General features: G+C 44.0%; 1 protein-coding gene and 1 pseudogene across 1 annotated transcript; one reads left to right on the forward strand and one right to left on the reverse strand.

The window, feature by feature from the left end:
- Positions 1-4,866: 4,866 nt before the first annotated feature.
- LOC118591343 lies at positions 4,867-7,915 on the reverse strand (annotated as a pseudogene).
- A 3,937-nt stretch (positions 7,916-11,852) lies between these two features.
- On the forward strand, positions 11,853-17,616 carry LOC118591387 (toll-like receptor 11). The gene is made up of 2 exons (XM_036199625.1): positions 11,853-11,963; positions 13,759-17,616. The coding sequence occupies exon 2, from the start codon at positions 13,764-13,766 to the stop codon at positions 16,539-16,541; it is 2,778 nt and encodes a 925-aa protein (XP_036055518.1). The 5' UTR covers positions 11,853-11,963; positions 13,759-13,763; the 3' UTR covers positions 16,542-17,616.
- Positions 17,617-18,415: the final 799 nt, after the last annotated feature.

The following is an 18,415-nucleotide window of genomic DNA, read 5'->3' on the forward strand; positions in this document are numbered from 1 at the left end:
GAATTTCCCTAATGGCTAAGGATGCTGAACATCTTTGTTTCTCTGCCACTTGAGTTTCCTCTCTTGAGGATTCTGTTCCAAACTATAACCCATTTTTAAATTGGATTATTTGATAACTAGTTTTTTTAATATCTAGTTTCTTTAGTTCTTTATATGTTTTGGATATTAGCCCTCTATCAGATGGGTAGTTGGTAAAAATCTTATCCCAATCTATAAGTGGCCACTTTGCCCTAATGAGGGTGACCTTTGCCTTACGGAAGCTTTTCAGTTTCATGATGTCCCATGAATTGTTGAGTTAGTGCCTGTGCTAATGGTGCTCTGTTCAGAAATACTTCTCCTGTACCAGTGAGTCCAAGACTATTCTCCACTTTTTCTTCTTTGGGTAAATGTATCTTGTTTTATGGTCAAGTCTTTTATCCACTTGGAGTTGAGTTTTGTGCAGAGCCATAAGTATGGATCTATTTGGATCTATTCTTCTACATGCAGCCATCCAGTTTGGCCAGCATCATTTTTTGAAGGTACTGTCTTAGCGTGTATTTCTGCCTCTATCAAAAATCAGATGTCTCTTTGTACATCCTTGGTTCAGGGAGGAGGGGTTTGGACCTGCCTCAACTGAATGTACCAAGCTCTGCTGACTCCCCATAGGAGACCTTGCTTTGGAGGAGGTAGGAATGGGGAGGTGGGTTGGGGGGGAAGGCTGGGGGTCAGGAAGAGAGAGGAGAGGGGAATCTGTGGTTGGTATGTAAAATGAATAGAAAATCTCTGAATAATCAAAAAAATCAGGTGTCCATAGGATGTGTGGATTTATGTGTTGCCCTTCAATTTGATTCCATTAATCATCAATTCTGTTTTTTGCTAATACAATGCTGTTTTTATTACTATACCTATGTAGTACAACTTGAAATGAGGATAGTGAAACATCCAGCAGAAATTTTGTTCCTCAGGATTGTTTTAGATACCTTGATAGATGGAAATTGCACGGAATCTATAGATTGCTGTTGGTAGGTCAGCTTTCTTTACTACACTAACCCTACTGATCCATGAGCACAGGAGAGCTTTCCATCTTCTGATATCTTCTACAATTTCTTTCTTCAAAGGCTTGAAGTTTATATCATACAAGCCTTTCATTTTCTTGGATAGAGTTACTCCAATATATTTTATATTACTTGAAGCTATTATAAAAGAAGTTGCCTTCTTGATTTCTTTTACATTCCATTTGTCTGCGAGGGCTACTGATTTTTGTGAGTCAATTTTGTATCCGGTTACTGTGCTTAAAGTGTTTATCAGCAGTAGATGACCCCTGATTAAATTTTTAGGGTTATATATGTATGTGCTCATATCTACAAATATAGTTTACTTCTTCCTTTCTAATTCTTATTCCTTTGGTATTCTTCAGTTGTCTTATTGCTCTAAGACTTCAAGCACTATATTGAATAGGTATGAAGAGAGTGGAGAATCTTATCTTGTTCGTGATTATGGTGGAATTGCTTTGTGTTTCAGAGTAAGTTGATGTTGGCTATGAGTTTGCTGTAAACTATTTTGATTATGTTTAGTATGTCCCTTATGTTCCTAATGTCTCTGGGTCTTTTATCATGAAGGAATGTTAAATTTTGTCAAAGGTCTTTTCTACATTTAATGAGATCATGTGGTTTTTGTCCTTAAGTATGTGTGTATGGTGGATTACATTTATTATTTTCATATATCAAACCATCCCTGCATCTCTGGGATGAAGCCTATGTGACCACAGTGGGTGTGGATGCTTTCTTTAATGTGTTCTTGGATTCTACTTGCCAGTATTTTGTTGAGTGTTTCTGTGACTATGCTCATAAGGGAAATTAGTCTTTAATTCTCTTTTTCATGGAGGTGCTTTATGTGGTTTCTTATCATGGTAACTGTGGCCTCATAAAATGAATTGGGCAATGTTCATTCTGTTTCTATTTTCTGGAATAATTTGAGGAGTATTTGCATTAACTCTTCTTTGAAAGACTGGTAGAATTCTGTGCTAAAATCTTCTGGTCCTGGGCATTTTTTGGTTGGGAGATTTTGAATGACTGCATGTCTTTCACTATGTGTTATAGGCATGTTTAAATGCTTGTCTGAATTCATTTAACTTTAGTAAGTTGTACCTATCTAGAAAATTATCCATCTCTTTTACATTTTCCAGTTTGTTGGAATACAGGGTTTTAAAGTATGTCCTTATGATTCTTTGAATTTCCATGGAGTCTGTTGCTATGCCCCCTTTCCAATTCTGATTTTGTTAAGCTGGATATTCTCTCTCTCCACCTTTTAGTTAATTTATATAAGAGTTTGTCAATCTTATTGATTTTCTCAAAGGGTCAACTATTTCTTTCATTGATTTTAGCATTATTCTCTTTGTTTCTATTTTATTGATTTCAGCCCTGAGTTGATTTTTTCTTTCAGTCTAGCACTTTGGGTATACTTACTCCTTTTTGTTCTAGAGCTTTCAGGTATGATGTTAAGTTGCTAAAACAAGAACTCTTTTATTTTTCAATGTAGGCCCTCAGTGCTACAAACTTGATTCTTAGAAACACTTTCATTGTGTCCCATAAGTTTGTGTATGTTGTTTATTCATGTTCATTTAATACTAAAAAGTCTGTGATAATCTTTCTTAATGTTTGTCTTGACCCATTTTCATTCAGGAGAGACCTGTTCACTTTCTGTGGGTTTGTAAGCTTTATAATGTATCTGTTTTCTTTAATATCCAGCTTTAATCTGTGGTGGTCTGATAGGGTACAAGTAATTATGTCAATTTTCTTGTATCTGTTGAGACTTACTTTCTGTCTGAGTATATATGATCAGTTTTGGAGAATGTTCCATGATATACAGAGAAGGCATATTCTTTTGTGTTTGGGTAAAATGTTCTGTAAATAACTATTAGGTCCATTTGGTTTGTAACATCATTAGCACCAGCATTTCTCTGTTTAATTTTTGTCTGGATGACCAGTCTATCTGTGAGAGTTGGTTACTGAAGTCTCTCACTATCATTGTGTTGGGGTCAATGTGTGATTTAAGCTACAGTAGTGTTTTTTTCACAAACTTAAGTACCCTCTTTTGTATTTCATAGATGTAAATAAATGAAATGTCATCTTGGTGGATTGTTCCTTTGATGATTATTTATTTTACTTCCCTATCTCTTCTGATTAGCTTTGAAGTTTATTCTGTCAGATATTTAAATGGCTGCACCAGCTTGCTTCTGAGGTCCATTTTCTTGGAAGATCTTTTCCCAACCCTTTAACCTAAGTCTATCCTCAATGTTGAAGTGTGTCTCTTGGATGTAACAGATGGATGAACCCTGTTTTCACATCCATTCTATTAGTATTTTTATTAGGGAATTGAAACTATTAATATTAAGAGACATCAGTGACAAATGATTGCCAATTCCTATTATTTTGTTGTTGTTGTTGTTGTTGTTGTTGGTGGTGGTGGTGGTGGTGGTGGTGGTGGTGGTAGTGGTGTATGTGTGTGTGTTTCCCTTCTTTTAATTTTGCCAACCAAGATTATTCATTCCCTATGTTTTTCTAGCTGCAGTTAATGTCCTTAGTTTGGAGTTTTCCTTCTAGCACCTTCTGAAGGGCAGGATTTGTAGATAATCATTGCTTGAATTTTGAATGTCTTATTTTCTCCATCCATGGTGATTGAAACTTTGAGGAGATATAGTAGTTTGGGCTTACATCTGTGTCTTAAGAGTCTATAGGACATTTTTCCGGGCCCATCTGGCTTCTAGAGTCTCCATTGAAAAGTCAGGTGTAGTTCTAACAGGTTTCCTTTACATGTTAGTTGATCTTTTTACCTTGCAATTCTTAGCATTCTTTGTCCTTTACATTTAGTTTTTTGATTATTATGTGCAGAGGGGACTTTGTTTTCTGGTTCAGTCTTTTTGGTGTTCTGTATGCTTCTTGTACCTTTATAGGCATCTCCATCTTTAAGTTAGGAAACTTTTCTTCTTTTTTTAATACTTATCTATTCTTATTTTATGAATATTGATATTTTGCCTGTGTTAGGGTGTCAGGTCTTGGAGTTACAGACAGTTGTGAGCTGCCATGTGGGTGCTGGGGATTGAACCTAGGTCCTCTGGGAGAGCAGTCAGTGCTCTTAACCACTGAGCCATCTCTCCAGACCCAGAAAATTTTCTTCTATGATTTTGTTCAAGATATTTTCTGGGCCTTTGAGCTGGGTTTCTTCTCCTCCTTCCTCTATACCTATTATTCTTAGAGTTGAAATTTTCTTTTTTTTTTCAGGTTTTTGCTTTTTTTATATTTATAAACAAAACCAACCTCCCCCATTAACTCCCCAAACAAACAAAAAAACAGATTAAATAAAATGTACAGTGAATACCAGCCAGCAAACATCTGTATGTGCAATTGAATACTGGGTCTGTTACTGTGGCACAAACCTCAAACAAACAATATTCAGTGTTCTGGGGAAGGAAGGGGTCCCAAGTTTTACCTCTGTGGGGGTTTGGGGAGATGAGATGGGGAAAGAGAGACAGTGGGGAAATCAATGTACTTTTCTTAATTCTGTCTATATAAATATATTCATGAAGACCAGAGAGGAAGGGAGAATGGGATGGTGAGGAAATGGGAGAGGAGGGGAGTGTGGGACCCTCTCAATCCTACTTGACCAAAAAATATGAAAGAAATTAATTCCATGGTGGAAGAAGAGATTTAAAAAAATGATAGAAGAGGATGGGAAGGAGAGGAAAACAGAAGGGGACCAACAGGGAAAAGTGAGACCCATGGCAAGGAGTCCCATGCCGGTGTGGGACTTTGTGAGGTGGCAGGCTCTGGCCCAGTCGTCTGCCTCAGCTGCCCCCAATGCTCCTGGGCTAGTCCCTCCCTCCTCCATTCATTGGGAGCTCGCTCGCTCCAGGATCCTCAGGTTGTAGTTCTTTTTGGCCACTCGAAGTTTGAAACACTCACAGAGTTGTTGAGATAAAGGGAGGCATTCTGGGCGGCCAGGGGGCTGGGGAATACAGCCGCTAGGGTGTACAAGGCAGCGAGGTCCGAGTGGCGGCCATTCTCTCCCGGCCCACTTTTGTCCCCACCACCTGCACCAGGCAGCCCCTGAGCATCCTTAAGCCACTGAATCTTGGCACCAGACATGGCAAGTGGGGTGAAGAGTTTGTCCGCCTCTGTGTGGGTGATCCCTTCAGGGAGGTCTGTCACCTCCAGCACCCTTCCCAGCACAATGTCTGCTGTGCCCAGGTCAATGGAGGCAGATCTGAGTGCTTGTCTCTTGCCCCAGCTCCCATGCTTCAGTCCACTCTGTCCCTGGTGCACCATGTAAGTTGACTGGCCATGAAACAAGGGAGGGCAGATGGACAGATTGTTTTGTAATGGCTGACCCAATAGGGAGTAGCGCCCATTACCCTGTGCAGGACCCCCAGGCTGGGGGAATGGTGTGAGGACGGGCAGGGGACCGAGTCCAGTGCAGACGTTGCTGAAGCTGGTGACAGGAGAAGGTGCTGGACTGGGTAGGAGATGTGACGGGGCTGCTGCCCATTTGTGCATTGGCCTGGGGATTACCATCAGGGCTGTACAGGTCTCCAGGCTTCTGACCTCGCTGGTCCACATTGTAATATTTACAGTGACTCCACTGGACCATGGATGGATTCTGGGGGGGCCTGGCATCCATTAGGGACATTCAGTTGTATGACCACCACACCTGGTCCTGAAGGTGACACTCCTGAGTACTGCTGTGGTATCTGTGGTGGGCTGCAGGGAGAGGGAGACAGAGGCATCTGGTACTTCTCAGAGCCAGGAGGCTGTAGAACCGTTCTGCTGAGCTGGTGGGATCATGCTGTAGTATACCGGCACACTCCCGGCTGGGAGGCCTCCTTGCACAGAGTGGCTGGCAGGGACCAGCATGGGCTGCTGGAAAGGTGGCTGGACCACATTTTGTGAGTCACTGCCCACTGGGACTTGGTATGAAGGCAGTGGAGTGTACTGAACCACCAGGCCTTGCATCTGGCCTCCCATGCTGTTCCTCTGGTTGCTGAGTAGACCCTGGTTCTGAAGCTGCTGGACCCCAAGCATGCCTTGGTAAGCCGTCTGCTGCTGGTTAGGCTGTAAACCTGGCTGCTGGGATGGCTGAGGCAGCTGTTGACCACGCTGGGGGCTATAGGCCACTGGGTGAGAGAGAGGTGAGAGAGAGGTATTGCTGGTTGGAATTAGGATACTGTCCCGGGGGGGGGGTAGTAAGAAACCTGGATCTGCTGAGGGGGCTGCATGTAGCCTTGGGGAGGCAGGACTTGCTGACCAGGTGGTGCATGGCTAGAGGCGGAATAGTTGGAAGTAGGGAGGGGCTGTCCTGCAGAAGCCATGATGAAGCTAGCTTGCTGAGGATGCTGGGAAATGAGTGGGGGCTGGAACAGAGCTGAGGACGGATCAGCTGCTCCAGTAGAACCTTGGCGGCTAAGGCTCATTTGTCCAAAGGGGTTGCTGAGGTCATCTGCCTGTGAGATCATGGGATTACTCAGGGGTGGCTGCTGTTGAGGAGTGGGTGGGAGAACAGGAAGTTGCTGCTGCTGCTGCTGCTGCTGCTGCTGCTGCTGCTGCTGCTGCTGCTGCTGGACAGAACAACAGAGAAGGCCCCGGACAGACTGGGGTGAGGTGGCCTGGCTGCACACTTCTGGGGCACCTAGTGCCATACCTGGCCCGGAGGTCCTCCCTGCACCTTTGCCACTGTCACCTCGGGTGAGGATGGAGACTCCACTGCAGCTGCTGGCTTTGGTGACAGGAGGCCGCTTGCTGCAGACAGAGCCGTCTGAGTCTGTGCTGCTCCAAGGCCGGGGCTCCAGGGATTTGAGTTCGCTGTCTGTGCTACTCCGACGGCTGCTTGAGGTGCGGCTCAGCCCTTCACGGTTCCCCTTGACATCACTTAGATATACGCTCTGGCCAGTCTCTCGGGCAAATATTCTCTCTCGGACCCTTTGATATTCCTCCTCTCTCTCTTCTATTGACTTGCTCCTCCCATCCTGCAATGGAACTCTGATCTGGTTATCATCTCCGTCCATACTGGCATCATCTCTGCTGAATCTCTGCTGGAATTCTGTATTCTTCTCATCTTGTATGTGTTCAGGGATTCTCATGTTGCTGGTTTTGCTGATGATGACAGCTTTCCCGGTTTGGTCAACATTGTGGTCCATCCCAGAATAGGCAGCTGCCCGGTGTAATGGCATCCGGTGACAGGGGGTCATCTGAGGGAACTTCTTGAACTGGTTATTGTTGTCATTGATAAACTCCAGACTCTCCTGTTCTAATTTTAGCAGCATCGTTCTGTCCCTTGGGTTCTTTTCAGTGTATTGACAAGGAATTCATGCAGGTCTATTCCAGCGGAGTCGGTATATTCTTGGCTGGAGTCTCTGGACAGCATCTTCCTTGGGATCTTCTCTTTGCTTCTGTCCTTGTCTTCCTTTTCAGAGACATCCTATGTAGATTTTTCTTCCTCCTTGTCAGAGGGGCAGCTGACGTGCAATTGAATTATATCCTGAGTGTCTAGTGGCCCATCAGCAAATGGAGTGGAGGATTCCTCACATACTGCCAGACTTCGGACCAACTTGAGGTTGGAATTACACTTGGCTCTTTTCCTGGCATGACCATGGCCTGATGTCCGTCTCTGTGTCTCCTGGCGCGAAACAGTGTCTTCACCTTGTTTCTCAACTTCTTCCTTACTTGGAGTTTTAGATATAAATTTGTTTTGTTTACAGATTCTTCCACCAGTTTTTTGGATTTTTTTTTTTTTTTTCTGATTCTTTCATTATTTCCAGAGTCTCCTGAGTAGTGTTACTGTTAGACATGTTCTACAGTGAAATACAGCAGTTCCTATGGGTTCCTGATTTCTAGCTCAGATATGCTGGCTCATCCTTCCAGGTAAAGTATTAAGAACTGTATCAAGTAGGTCTTTGAGACACTGAGGAAGGACACCGGTAGCCTCTGGCAGTTCACCTCCCCAGGGCCAGAGCGGGGGAGGGCGCCGGGTCTCCGCCCCCCCCCCCCCCCCCCCCCCCCCCCCCCCCCCGGTCCGAGCCACCGCTGCTCCGCTTGCGGCTCAGCCCCGATGGGGAGAGAGGTGGGAGGCAGGGGAGCGGGTCGGGGGAGGGGAGAGGGGCGCGGGGAGGAGGGTGTGGAGGGGGAGAGGAGGGGGCCCAAACCCGGAGAGGGAACGAAGGGGGGCTAGAGTTGGTATTTTCATAGTGTACCAGGTGTGTCCCAAAAACATTCCTGGATGTTTTATGTTAGGAATTTTTTAGATTTAACATTTTCTTTTTTATTAATTTATTTTTTATTTTATAATTTAATTTAATTTTATATATCAGCCACGGATTCCCCTGTCCTCCCTCCTGCCCCCCCCCCAATCCACCCTCCATTCCCACCTCCTCCAGGGCAAGGACTCCCCTGGGGATTCAGCTCAGCCTGGTAGATTCACTTGAGGCAGGTCCAGTCCCCTCCTCCCTTCACCCAGACTGAGCAAAGTGTCCCTGAATAGGCCTCAGGCTCCAAACAGCCAGCTCATGCACTAAGGACAGGTCCCAGTCCCACTGCCTGGGGGGCCTCTCAAACAGTTCAAGCTAATCAACTGTCTCACTTATCCAGAGGGCCTGATCCAGTTGGGGGCTCCTCAGCTATTGGTTCATAGTTCATGTGTTTCCATTAGTTTGGCTATTTGTCCCTGTGCTTTTCCAATCATGGTCTCAACAATTCTCAATTATACAATCCCTCCTTTCTTGCCGATTGGACTCCTGGAGCTCCACCTGGGGCCTGGCCATGAATCTCTGCACCTGCTTCCATCAGCCATTGGATGAAAGTTCTACCACGATAGTTGGGGTATTTGGCCATCCGATCACCAGAGTAGGTCAGTTCGGACTTTCTCTTGACCATTGCCAGTAGTCTATTGTGGAGGTATCTTTGTGGATTTCTGGGGACCTCTCTAGCACTTTGCTCTTCCTTTTCCAATGGGGTCTTCATTTCTTTGATTGATTATCCATTTCTTTCATAGTATCTTCACTACCTGAGGTTCTTTCTTCTATCTCTTAAATTCTCTTGGTGAAGCTTTCCTCTGTAATTCCTCTTTGAATTTCTTATTCTTTCATTTCCAAAATTTCCTCAGTTTGGGTTTTCTTTATTGATTCCATTTCCACTTTCAGGTCTTGAACAGTTTTATTCATTTCTTCCCAATTGTTTTTTGGTTTGGTTTTGGTTTTTCTTTGTTTTTCATTTTGTTATTACTATTGCTGCTGCTGCTGCTGCCAGTGGTGGTGATGGTGGTGGAGGCAGCGGTGGTGGCGGCGGCGGTGGTGGTGGTGGTGGTGGTGGTGGTGGTGGTTGCTTTGAATTATCCTAGTTTCATTAAGGCATATATTCATTTTCTCTTTAAGAACCTCTATCATATTCATAAAGTTGGCTTAAGATTGTTTTTCTTGTGCTTCTGCTGTGTTGAAATATTCCAAGCCTGCTGTGATAGGGTTGCTGGGCTCTAGTGGAGACATACTGTCCTAGCTGATACTGATTGTGCTTTTATGCGGGAATTTAGGCATCTGTCACTGGGAAGATTAAAGATCTAGGTGCTGATATCTGGCTTTGTCTTTGTTGAGTGGGTGTTTTGTTCCTTGGTTTCTGTTTCCTTCCTGGAAATTAGAACAGTGTGGTTGCTATGTGTTTCCTGGTAGGAAATTTTCTGTGGACCTGATAGGTGTGGCCACTGGAGGTTCCAGGTAAAATGCATTTCTGGGTATTAGAAGCTATCACTTAGGTAGAGATAGGAGACTGCTTCCTGAATATAACACCAGTAGTGCAGACACTGAGATCAACAATAAATGAGACTTCTTGAAACTGAAAATCTTCTGTAAGGCAAAGGACATGGTAAATAAGACAAAACAGCAGCCTACAGAATGGAAAGAGATCTTCACCAACCCCACATCTGATAGAAGGCTAATGTCCAAAAAATATACAGAGAACTCAAGAAACTAGACATCAAAATACTAAATAATACAATTTAAAAATGGGGTACAGAGCTAAACAGAGAATTCTCAACAGAAGAATATCAAATCGCTGAGAGACATCTAAGAAATTGCTCAACATCCTTAGTCATCAGAGAAATGCAAATCAAAAAGACTCTGAGATACCACCTTACACCTGTCAGAATGGCTAAGATCAAAAACACTAATGACAGCTTATGTTGGAGACGATGTGGAGTAAGAGGAACACTACTCCACTGCTGGTGGGAGAGCAAACTTGAACAGACACTTTGGAAATCAGTATGGTGGTTTCTCAGAAAATTGGAAATCAATCTACCTCAAGACCCAGTGATACTGCTCTTGAGCATATACCCAAAGGATGTTCACTCATACCCCAAGGATACTTGCTCAATTATGTTTATAGCAGCATTATTCATAATAGCCAGAACTTAGAAACAACCTAGATGCCCCTCAGCCAAAGAATGGATAAAGAAAATGTGGTACATTTACACAATAGATTATTACTCAGCAGGAAGAAAATGACATCATGAAATTTTGCAGGCAAATGGATGGGACTAGAAAAAAAATCATCCTGAGAAAAGTAACCCAGACCCAGAAAGACAAACATGGTATGTACTCACTCATAAATGGATATTAGATTTAAAGTAAAGGTTAACCAGGCTACAATCCATAGCCCTAGAGAAACTAGGTAACAAGAAGGACCCTAAGAGGGATGTATGGATCACTCTGGGAAGGGGAAATAGATGAGATCTCCTGGGTAAATTTGGGGGGGACACCAGAGCATAGGTGATGAGGCATGGGAACATGAGGGATTAGGATGGCCCAGTTGGGGGAGGGAGAGAGGGAGAGCAACAAAAGAGATATCAGATAGAGGGGGCCATTGTGGGGTTAGGGAGAAACCTGGTGCCACAGAAACTCCCAGGAATTCACAAGGATGACCCCAGCTAAGACTCCTAGCAATAGTGGACAGGGTACCTGAACTAACCTTCACCTATAATCAGATTGGTGACTACCGTAATTGTCATCATAAAACCTTCATCCAGTAACTGATGGAAACAGATACAGAGATCCACAGCTAGGCACTGGACAAAGCTCTGGGAGTCCAGCAGAAGAGAGGGACGAGGGATCATATAAGCAAAACAGGGGATGAAGATCATGATGCAGAAACCCACAGAGACAGCTTTCCCGAGCTCTTGGGAGCTCATAGACTCTAGACCAACAGCTTGGGAGCCTGCATGGGACCACCCTAGGCTCTCTGTAGCTTTGTCTGTTGGTGGGACTCCTAGCAATGGGACCAGAATCTATCCTTGGAGCATGAGCTGGTTTGGGGAACCTATTCCCTATGGTAGGAATCCTCACTCAGCCTTGATGCAGAGGGGAGGAGCTTGGTCAACTTGATATGCCATGCTTTGTTGACTCCCATAGGAGGCCTTACCCTCTTTGAGGAGAGGATGTGGGGGAGGGGTGTAGAAAGGTGGTGGGGGAGGGGTAGGAGGAGAGGAGGAGGAAGAGAAATTGTGGTTGATATGTAAAACAAATTTTAAAATTAATTAAAAAAAAGAAATGGCAGAAAACATGAGCCTCTCTTACCTTAAGAGAGAGGTGGTTCCAGAAAAATGAAGACTGCTTTTTCAGATGTCAGCAGGATATGATACAAAGTACATGAGAACTGAAACCCCCAGAGTAGACTAGAAAAGAGGAAGTCGTGAAACTGTGAAAGAAAGGGAGAGCGTCTAGGGAGAAGTTACACTCCAGCTTTCCTAAAATTAGCTAAGCAGTCTCCCTCTTCCCTAGAACTCCCCACATATCACTAATAACAGAAGCACCATACTTCCATGCAGCAGAACAGGAGCCACTGTGGAGGGAAGACTCCCAGAAGAGAAAGGTTTTCTTCTTTTCTACAGGAGATGAAAAATAACTCTTCCTGAAAACTTGAAGCTGTCTCCCTCTGTTTCCTTTCTCAAAGGTAAGGAACGCTGTCCTAACACCAGAGAATTTTCTGGACAAGGCAGATGAGCTGTTAGTGACAATGGCAGGGGAGAAAGAAACCAGAAAACATCTGCCTCTTCAGAGAGCCAAAGGTCGAGGCCAGAGGCAACCAGGTGAGCCTGAGGACAACAAGACTAAGGTTAGCCACAGTTTAAGTGACCAGCTGAGACGTGGTAGTTCCTGGACAATCTTTTATGTTTCTCAGGGTTATAGTATCAAATCTGATGTCCTGAGACAGAAGTTACTATCTATCCGAGACTTCTACAGTGCCAGGGTCTCAGTACCAAGGCCACTGTGTCTCCTTGATCTGAGATCTATTCCAGTGCCCTGACTTCATCTGAAATAAACTAAAATGAAAATAGAAGCTTGACACTTCAGGGATAAAATAAATAAATAAATAGATAGAGAAATAGATAAATGAATAAAGAAAGAGAGAGAGAGAAAGGAAGAAAGAGGGAAGGAGGGAGGAAAGAAAGGAAGGAAAGAAGGAAGGAAGGAAGGAAGGAAGGAAGGAAGGAAGGAAGGAAAGGAAGGAAGGAAGGAAAGGAAGTAAAGAAGGAAGGAAGAATTTTTAAAAAAAAATAACTTTTGAAATGTGACAAGACACGCCACAGGGTAGAAAGATGGAGATCAGCTAAACCAAGTGCATCTATAATGAGGTCATGCCATTTAGATGATGAAGTCCCAGCCTCTTCTGCTCTGGCCTCCTCTGAACTTCACTAAAATCTGAGACCCAGTAGCTTGAGAGAGAGAGGGCAATAGAAAAAGATGCCTCAGTGCCTCCAGAGGCAGTGTGTTACCACAAAGGAGAAATCGTAGCCAGGGGAAAGCAGAGACATCCATGGCACTTAGTGCCAAATCCTCTGCCCAAGGGCATGAGTTATTGAATAGGTCAGTGCCCTTTGCATGAGACTAACTGGTTTCTATCATCCCCAGAGTGACAGGCTCCTCTCCTATCTCTTCCATACCTTTCGGGGACTTTCATGACCATTCATTTCACAATGGTCACTCCAAAGCCTTCTCATGAGAGAATAGCTATGAATGATGAGAAAGCAGTCAGCTCACCATCACCACCATCCTGCATCCCCAGTACTAGGCTCTAAGCTCAAAAGTGTCAAGACATATTATTTCCTTTTGTTTAATTTCATTAGCCTACTTATTTATTTCTTTAAGTATTTTTCCTGAACTATTTTGAATACTTTCTTCTTAAACTCAACCCTAGAATCCACTTGAAATGTTTCCTTAGTTCTGGCTGAGGACCTTTATACCAGACTATTAGCCCTGGTAGTAAAAATATGAAACTCAACTCTGGCACTTTCTACTTCTTTAACTGAGGCAAATAATTTAGCATTATGGCCTCAAGAATAAAGGACAACAGTCCACCTATGTCACATGGCTAAGAGTTTTGTTCAGATAGAAAGGTGCCAGTAGTACTGGTCGGTCCTTCTGTGTACTCTCTATTGAACAAATCAGTTTCCTGCCTTGTTTTGGATGGTGGCTTCCTCCAGTAACTTTAGCAGTCTGGGCCAGTTATCCCCAGCAGGGAGATCAGACCATCACAGGGTCCTCTGGCCTGTGATTTGGTTTCCTCTGGTTTCCTACCTGCTTGTCACACATCAGTGGGTACAACTTGGGTCTCATTTCTTGATTATAGGGGTGTTCCCAATATTTCCTTAAATCCAAAGGATATAATGTGTATTAGAAGCCCCGGGGGATGGGATTGCTCATTGCTTTAAGGGTTGGTACCCAATTCTTTCCCTCTCTTTTCCTAGAATCAATGCCAACGATGGAAAGACCTCAATTCTGCTCTGTTTTCCTCATTCTGATACTATTGGCTTTGATGTGCCTTGACTTGACCAGCAGGGCATGGACTGCCCCTGATTGCATCATAGCAGACAGCTTGCTATTTCCTAACCTTTCCCACTATATCCAATTCTGTACATTGGCCCCAGGGCTGCACCTTTTGGCATCTTGCACGAATGTTGAAGACATGGCTCAAACACTGGAAAGAGTGCCCAGAGATACAGAGGTGCTTTGCCTCCAGGGCATGGTTTCTACTCTGCCAGCTAATGCCTTTGATAGCTTCCACTCCCTACAGCTTCTGAGGCTGCAGTTGGGTATAATCAATATTACTTCTAGGACTTTTCAAGGACTGGACCAGCTACAGTACCTTTATTTTGAGCATCATGCACCCTGTTGCCTAAGTCTATTCCTCCCTGCAAATTGTTTAGAGACTCTCAGATCCCTCAGTAGTCTTTCCTTTCAAGGCTACTGCCTAAATTATAGCCAGAGCATCTCCTTGCCAACTAATCTTAGGCATCTAACTCTAAGGAACAGTTGTCTGACAACGTTGCAGGAACTGCAAAGGCTCTTCCCGAGTCTTTTGCTTGGTTCCTCTCCTACACCCAGTACCAAACTAGGGGCGCCCTTCCTAGAAGTGCTGGATTTATCTTACAACCTTCAGTTGGAGCAGGCAGGTGTCAGAGCCTTGTATGGCCTCAAACTCCATTCCCTAATATTGGATGGTACCACACTAAGAACATTTGACCCGTCAGGCTCGGGACTGCTCCGCTTGGACTTCCTCTCCCTTGTGGGTACAGGTATAGAAAAATTGCCTGGGAGTGTCAAAGGCTACTCTGAGCTTCGTGCACTTGACCTTGGGAAGAACCAAGTACAAAACATCTTGGAGAATGGAGATATCCCAAGTTATAAAGCTCTGGAACTCCTTAGCCTTCACGATAACTATCTTCAATCACTTCCCATCAGATTCCTAAGTACTCTGCCCCAACTTCAAAGGCTCAACCTGTCTATGAATAAGCTGGGCCCAACCTTGGAGCTTCCAAAAGGAGTGTTTAGTGCAAATTTAAGAGTACTAGATCTGTCCCACAATCAGCTATGTGATGTACCCCATGGGGCCTTTCTTCCACAACTCCAGGAGCTCTGGCTGAGTGGCAATAACATCTCTAGTTTATCCAATGAGAGCCTACAAGGTCTGAGGTGGCTGAGGACTCTGGACTTGAGTTGGAACCAAATTAAAGTACTCCAACCAGGCTGGCTCTCTCATCTTCCTGCTCTGACCACCTTGAACCTTCTGGGCACCTACTTAGAGCATATCTCAGGCAAACAACTTCAGGGTCCCCAGATGCTGAGACATCTAAAACTGGGATCTGTCACAACACTGGACATCTATTCTCCCTGGTTTCCAATGCTGCGCAGTTTAGAAATCCAAGCAGAAGCATATGTTCAGTTTATGGCTCTCAGTGGAGAGCCTTTCTTACTCTTGGAGAATCTTACTTTACAGACTGCCAATGTGTTGCGGCAACCAGATACAACTACAATCCACTTTCCCTCCTTGCGTCACCTTACCTTGCGTGGCTACAGCCTCCTGCTCTCAACCAGTCAACTTCGGAGATTCTTCCCACAACAGCTTCCGCTCCTGGAGCACTTCTCTATGTGGTGTGAAAATGACAACGCCGTAGACCTCCATCTATTTGGGATGCCCAGGCTGCGTGTACTAGAGCTAGGGTACCTTAATTTTTTCTATGAGTCGAGTACTGCGAAGCTAGAGATGCTACTGAAGGAAGTGCCTGGGTTACAGGTACTGGCACTGAGCCACCTGAATCTCAGAGACCTCTCTGTGGCCAGCTTTGAAGGCCTGCGCCACCTCAAACTGCTGCTGCTTCACTCCGAGTTGGCCCTGCAGATGGACAGCCACCTCCAAGAGTTGATTCCTCAGATGCCTCCATATGTTTATTTCTCAGATGTCACCTTCACCTGCCAGTGTGAAAGTTCCTGGGTGGAGTCTTGGGCTACACGGGCCCCAAACACTTTCGTTTATGGATTGGAGAAATCCATCTGCAAGGCCAATGCTTCTGACTACTCCAACACTCTACTGTTCTCCTTCCTTGCTACTCATTGCCCACGTGACGCTGAGTTTGGGGGCTTTCTTGTCAGCTTCACTCTGGTGCTTCTGCTGATCCACCTTCCTCTGATTAGTTGTCATAAATGGTCCTGGCTTCATTACCTGCGGACACTGCTGCATGCTTGTTGGTGGAAATTGGGTGGACACAGACGCAGACGCCAATTCAACTATGATGTCTTTATATCCTACTGTGAGAAGGACCAAGCCTGGGTGCTGGAAGAACTGGTTCCTGCTTTGGAGAAACCCCCTCCTGAAGGTGAGGGTTTGAGGTTGTGCCTGCCCGCCAGGGACTTTGGGATTGGGAATGACAGGATGGAATCCATGATTGCCAGCATGAGCAAAAGCAGATCCACCCTCTGTGTGCTCACGAGGCAGGCCTTAGCAAGCCCCTGGTGCAATCTAGAGTTAAGACTGGCCACTTACCACTTGGTGGCCAGGCCAGGGACAGCTCGCCTCCTCCTGCTATTTCTGGAGCCCCTCGATAGACAGAAGCTCCATAGCTACCACCGCCTCTCCCGATGGCTCCAAAAAGAGGACTATTTTGATTTGTCCCAAGGGAATGTGGAGTGGGACACTTTCGGTGAGCAACTAAAGAAACGGCTGGGGAAAGCTGGACAAGAAAGAGAAGATTAAGGGCTGTGAGGAATGTTGCTATACAGAAGACCCTTCCAGCTGCATAATGAATGCTCTCTCATTACTGAAGGATGTGTTTGCTCATTAATTAATGGGGTGAAAGGATATGTTTTCAATGATATATTAAATCCCAGTGAGGAAAATGTCTTTTAAAACACTGGAAAATAGTCATTCAGAAAACAGTTCTGTTTTGTGCCGATTAATTCCAATGCCAGATACTGCTCAACACACACCACACATATACCCAGTGGTTTGTGCATTTTTTTCAAAATGAATCCATCCTGTCACTACTAAATGCAAAATATTCAGGTTTTTTTTGGTGAAAAGCTGTGCAATTCTAGCAGAATAGTTAGGGAATCAATGAGTCACTTTTAAGTTGAAATGGCACTTTCAGTTCATCAAATGTTCAATGGTCAGTTCCTCTAAATCAAGTTTCTCATACTCATAGAATTCATTAGTGAGATCTGTTGTTCTTAAACCTCTATTATTCATGGGGAAATGAAATCTGAAGAGACTAAGTAAGTGACTTACATCCCTGGCTCAGCTCACGCATCACTCATCTGGGCCGGCACACCTATTCTTCTGTTCTCCATTTATATTGCACTTTAGCTTCTAACAAATGGCAAACCGTGGGGCACACTCAATTTATCACAGATTAAAAAAAAATTGATTAAAGTTATAAATTCCAAAAAGACATACAGCAGCAAAAATGGAATGTCATAGGCCAACTAAAGCCCATGCTTCAGGCATGAATGTGACAAGATGTTACTACACAGATAAAAGTGTTGTGCTTCAGAGGTGTTTAGTATGATGGCAAAAGACTTAACACATTAGCACAATATTAAATGACACTGTTGACAAATGGCACATAAGTCCAGATTTGAAAGCTGGCTGTGTGCATGTACAAAGTGGATAAAAATGAAATGTGAAGAAAGAGAAGACTAGACATGCAAACCATAAAGGGACCCTGAATAGTACTGACGTTATTACACTTCCTTACACTTCTCTGCTAGGTCTTAATAAGCGTGTATCATTTTATGGTAACAATAAAGTATCTTTCAAAAATAATAAAACACTTAGAGTCAGCAAGATGGCTTGGCAAGTAGAGACACTTGCCACCAAGCCTGATGACCTGAGTTCAGTCCCTGGGACCCACATGACAGAAGTAGATGATCTACTTTTGTGAGCTCTCCTCTGACCTCTACATGCACAGCATGGCATGCAGGTCTACACACACACACACACACACACACATACACACACATACACACACACACACACACACACACACACACAAACAAACAAACAATAAATAAATAAATAAATGAATAAATAAGTGAATAAATGAATGAATGTAATAAAAATTTTACAGCAACTCTTTTTAAAAAAATGCTTTAACATGAACTAGCCAGTTTAACTATTTCTCTCTTTTCTCTTGGCATATGAGTATCTTTCACACCTGGATAGCAAGACATTTATAAAGCTATAATAATTCAAGAAAAGCACTGTGTACAGAATTAATATGAAGTACTAGGAGACATCAAACAGCCAGCTTGAGAACTGCCGCTTGTCCTTCCTGCAACGTGTGGTGGATCCAGCAATAAAGGGAGGCAGCCCTGAGCTTCTCTTTCTAGACCAACACTGATGTCCTGTTAATTATTACCAATCTACTCAGAAGTGTACAACCTCTAGGATCAATTTTTGTAGGCCATTTGTGTTCATAAATTTTTCCATTTCTTGTAGATATTCCAAACTGTTAAAATATAGTTCTTCAATAAAATCTCAGTGGTGTTCCTGTGAGTTTCAGGGACATCTGCTGTAACAATCCAATTTCAATCCTGACTTTAATTGTTTTGGTTTTCTGTCTTCCCCTT

The sequence above is a fragment of the Onychomys torridus genome, chromosome 9 (assembly GCF_903995425.1).
Source record: "Onychomys torridus chromosome 9, mOncTor1.1, whole genome shotgun sequence".
Taxonomy (NCBI): Eukaryota; Metazoa; Chordata; class Mammalia; order Rodentia; family Cricetidae; genus Onychomys; species Onychomys torridus.

Coding starts and splice junctions, on each gene's coding strand:
- LOC118591387 (XM_036199625.1), top strand. CDS start 13,764: ATGCCAACGATGGAAAGACCTCAATTCTGCTCTGTTTTCCTCATTCTG.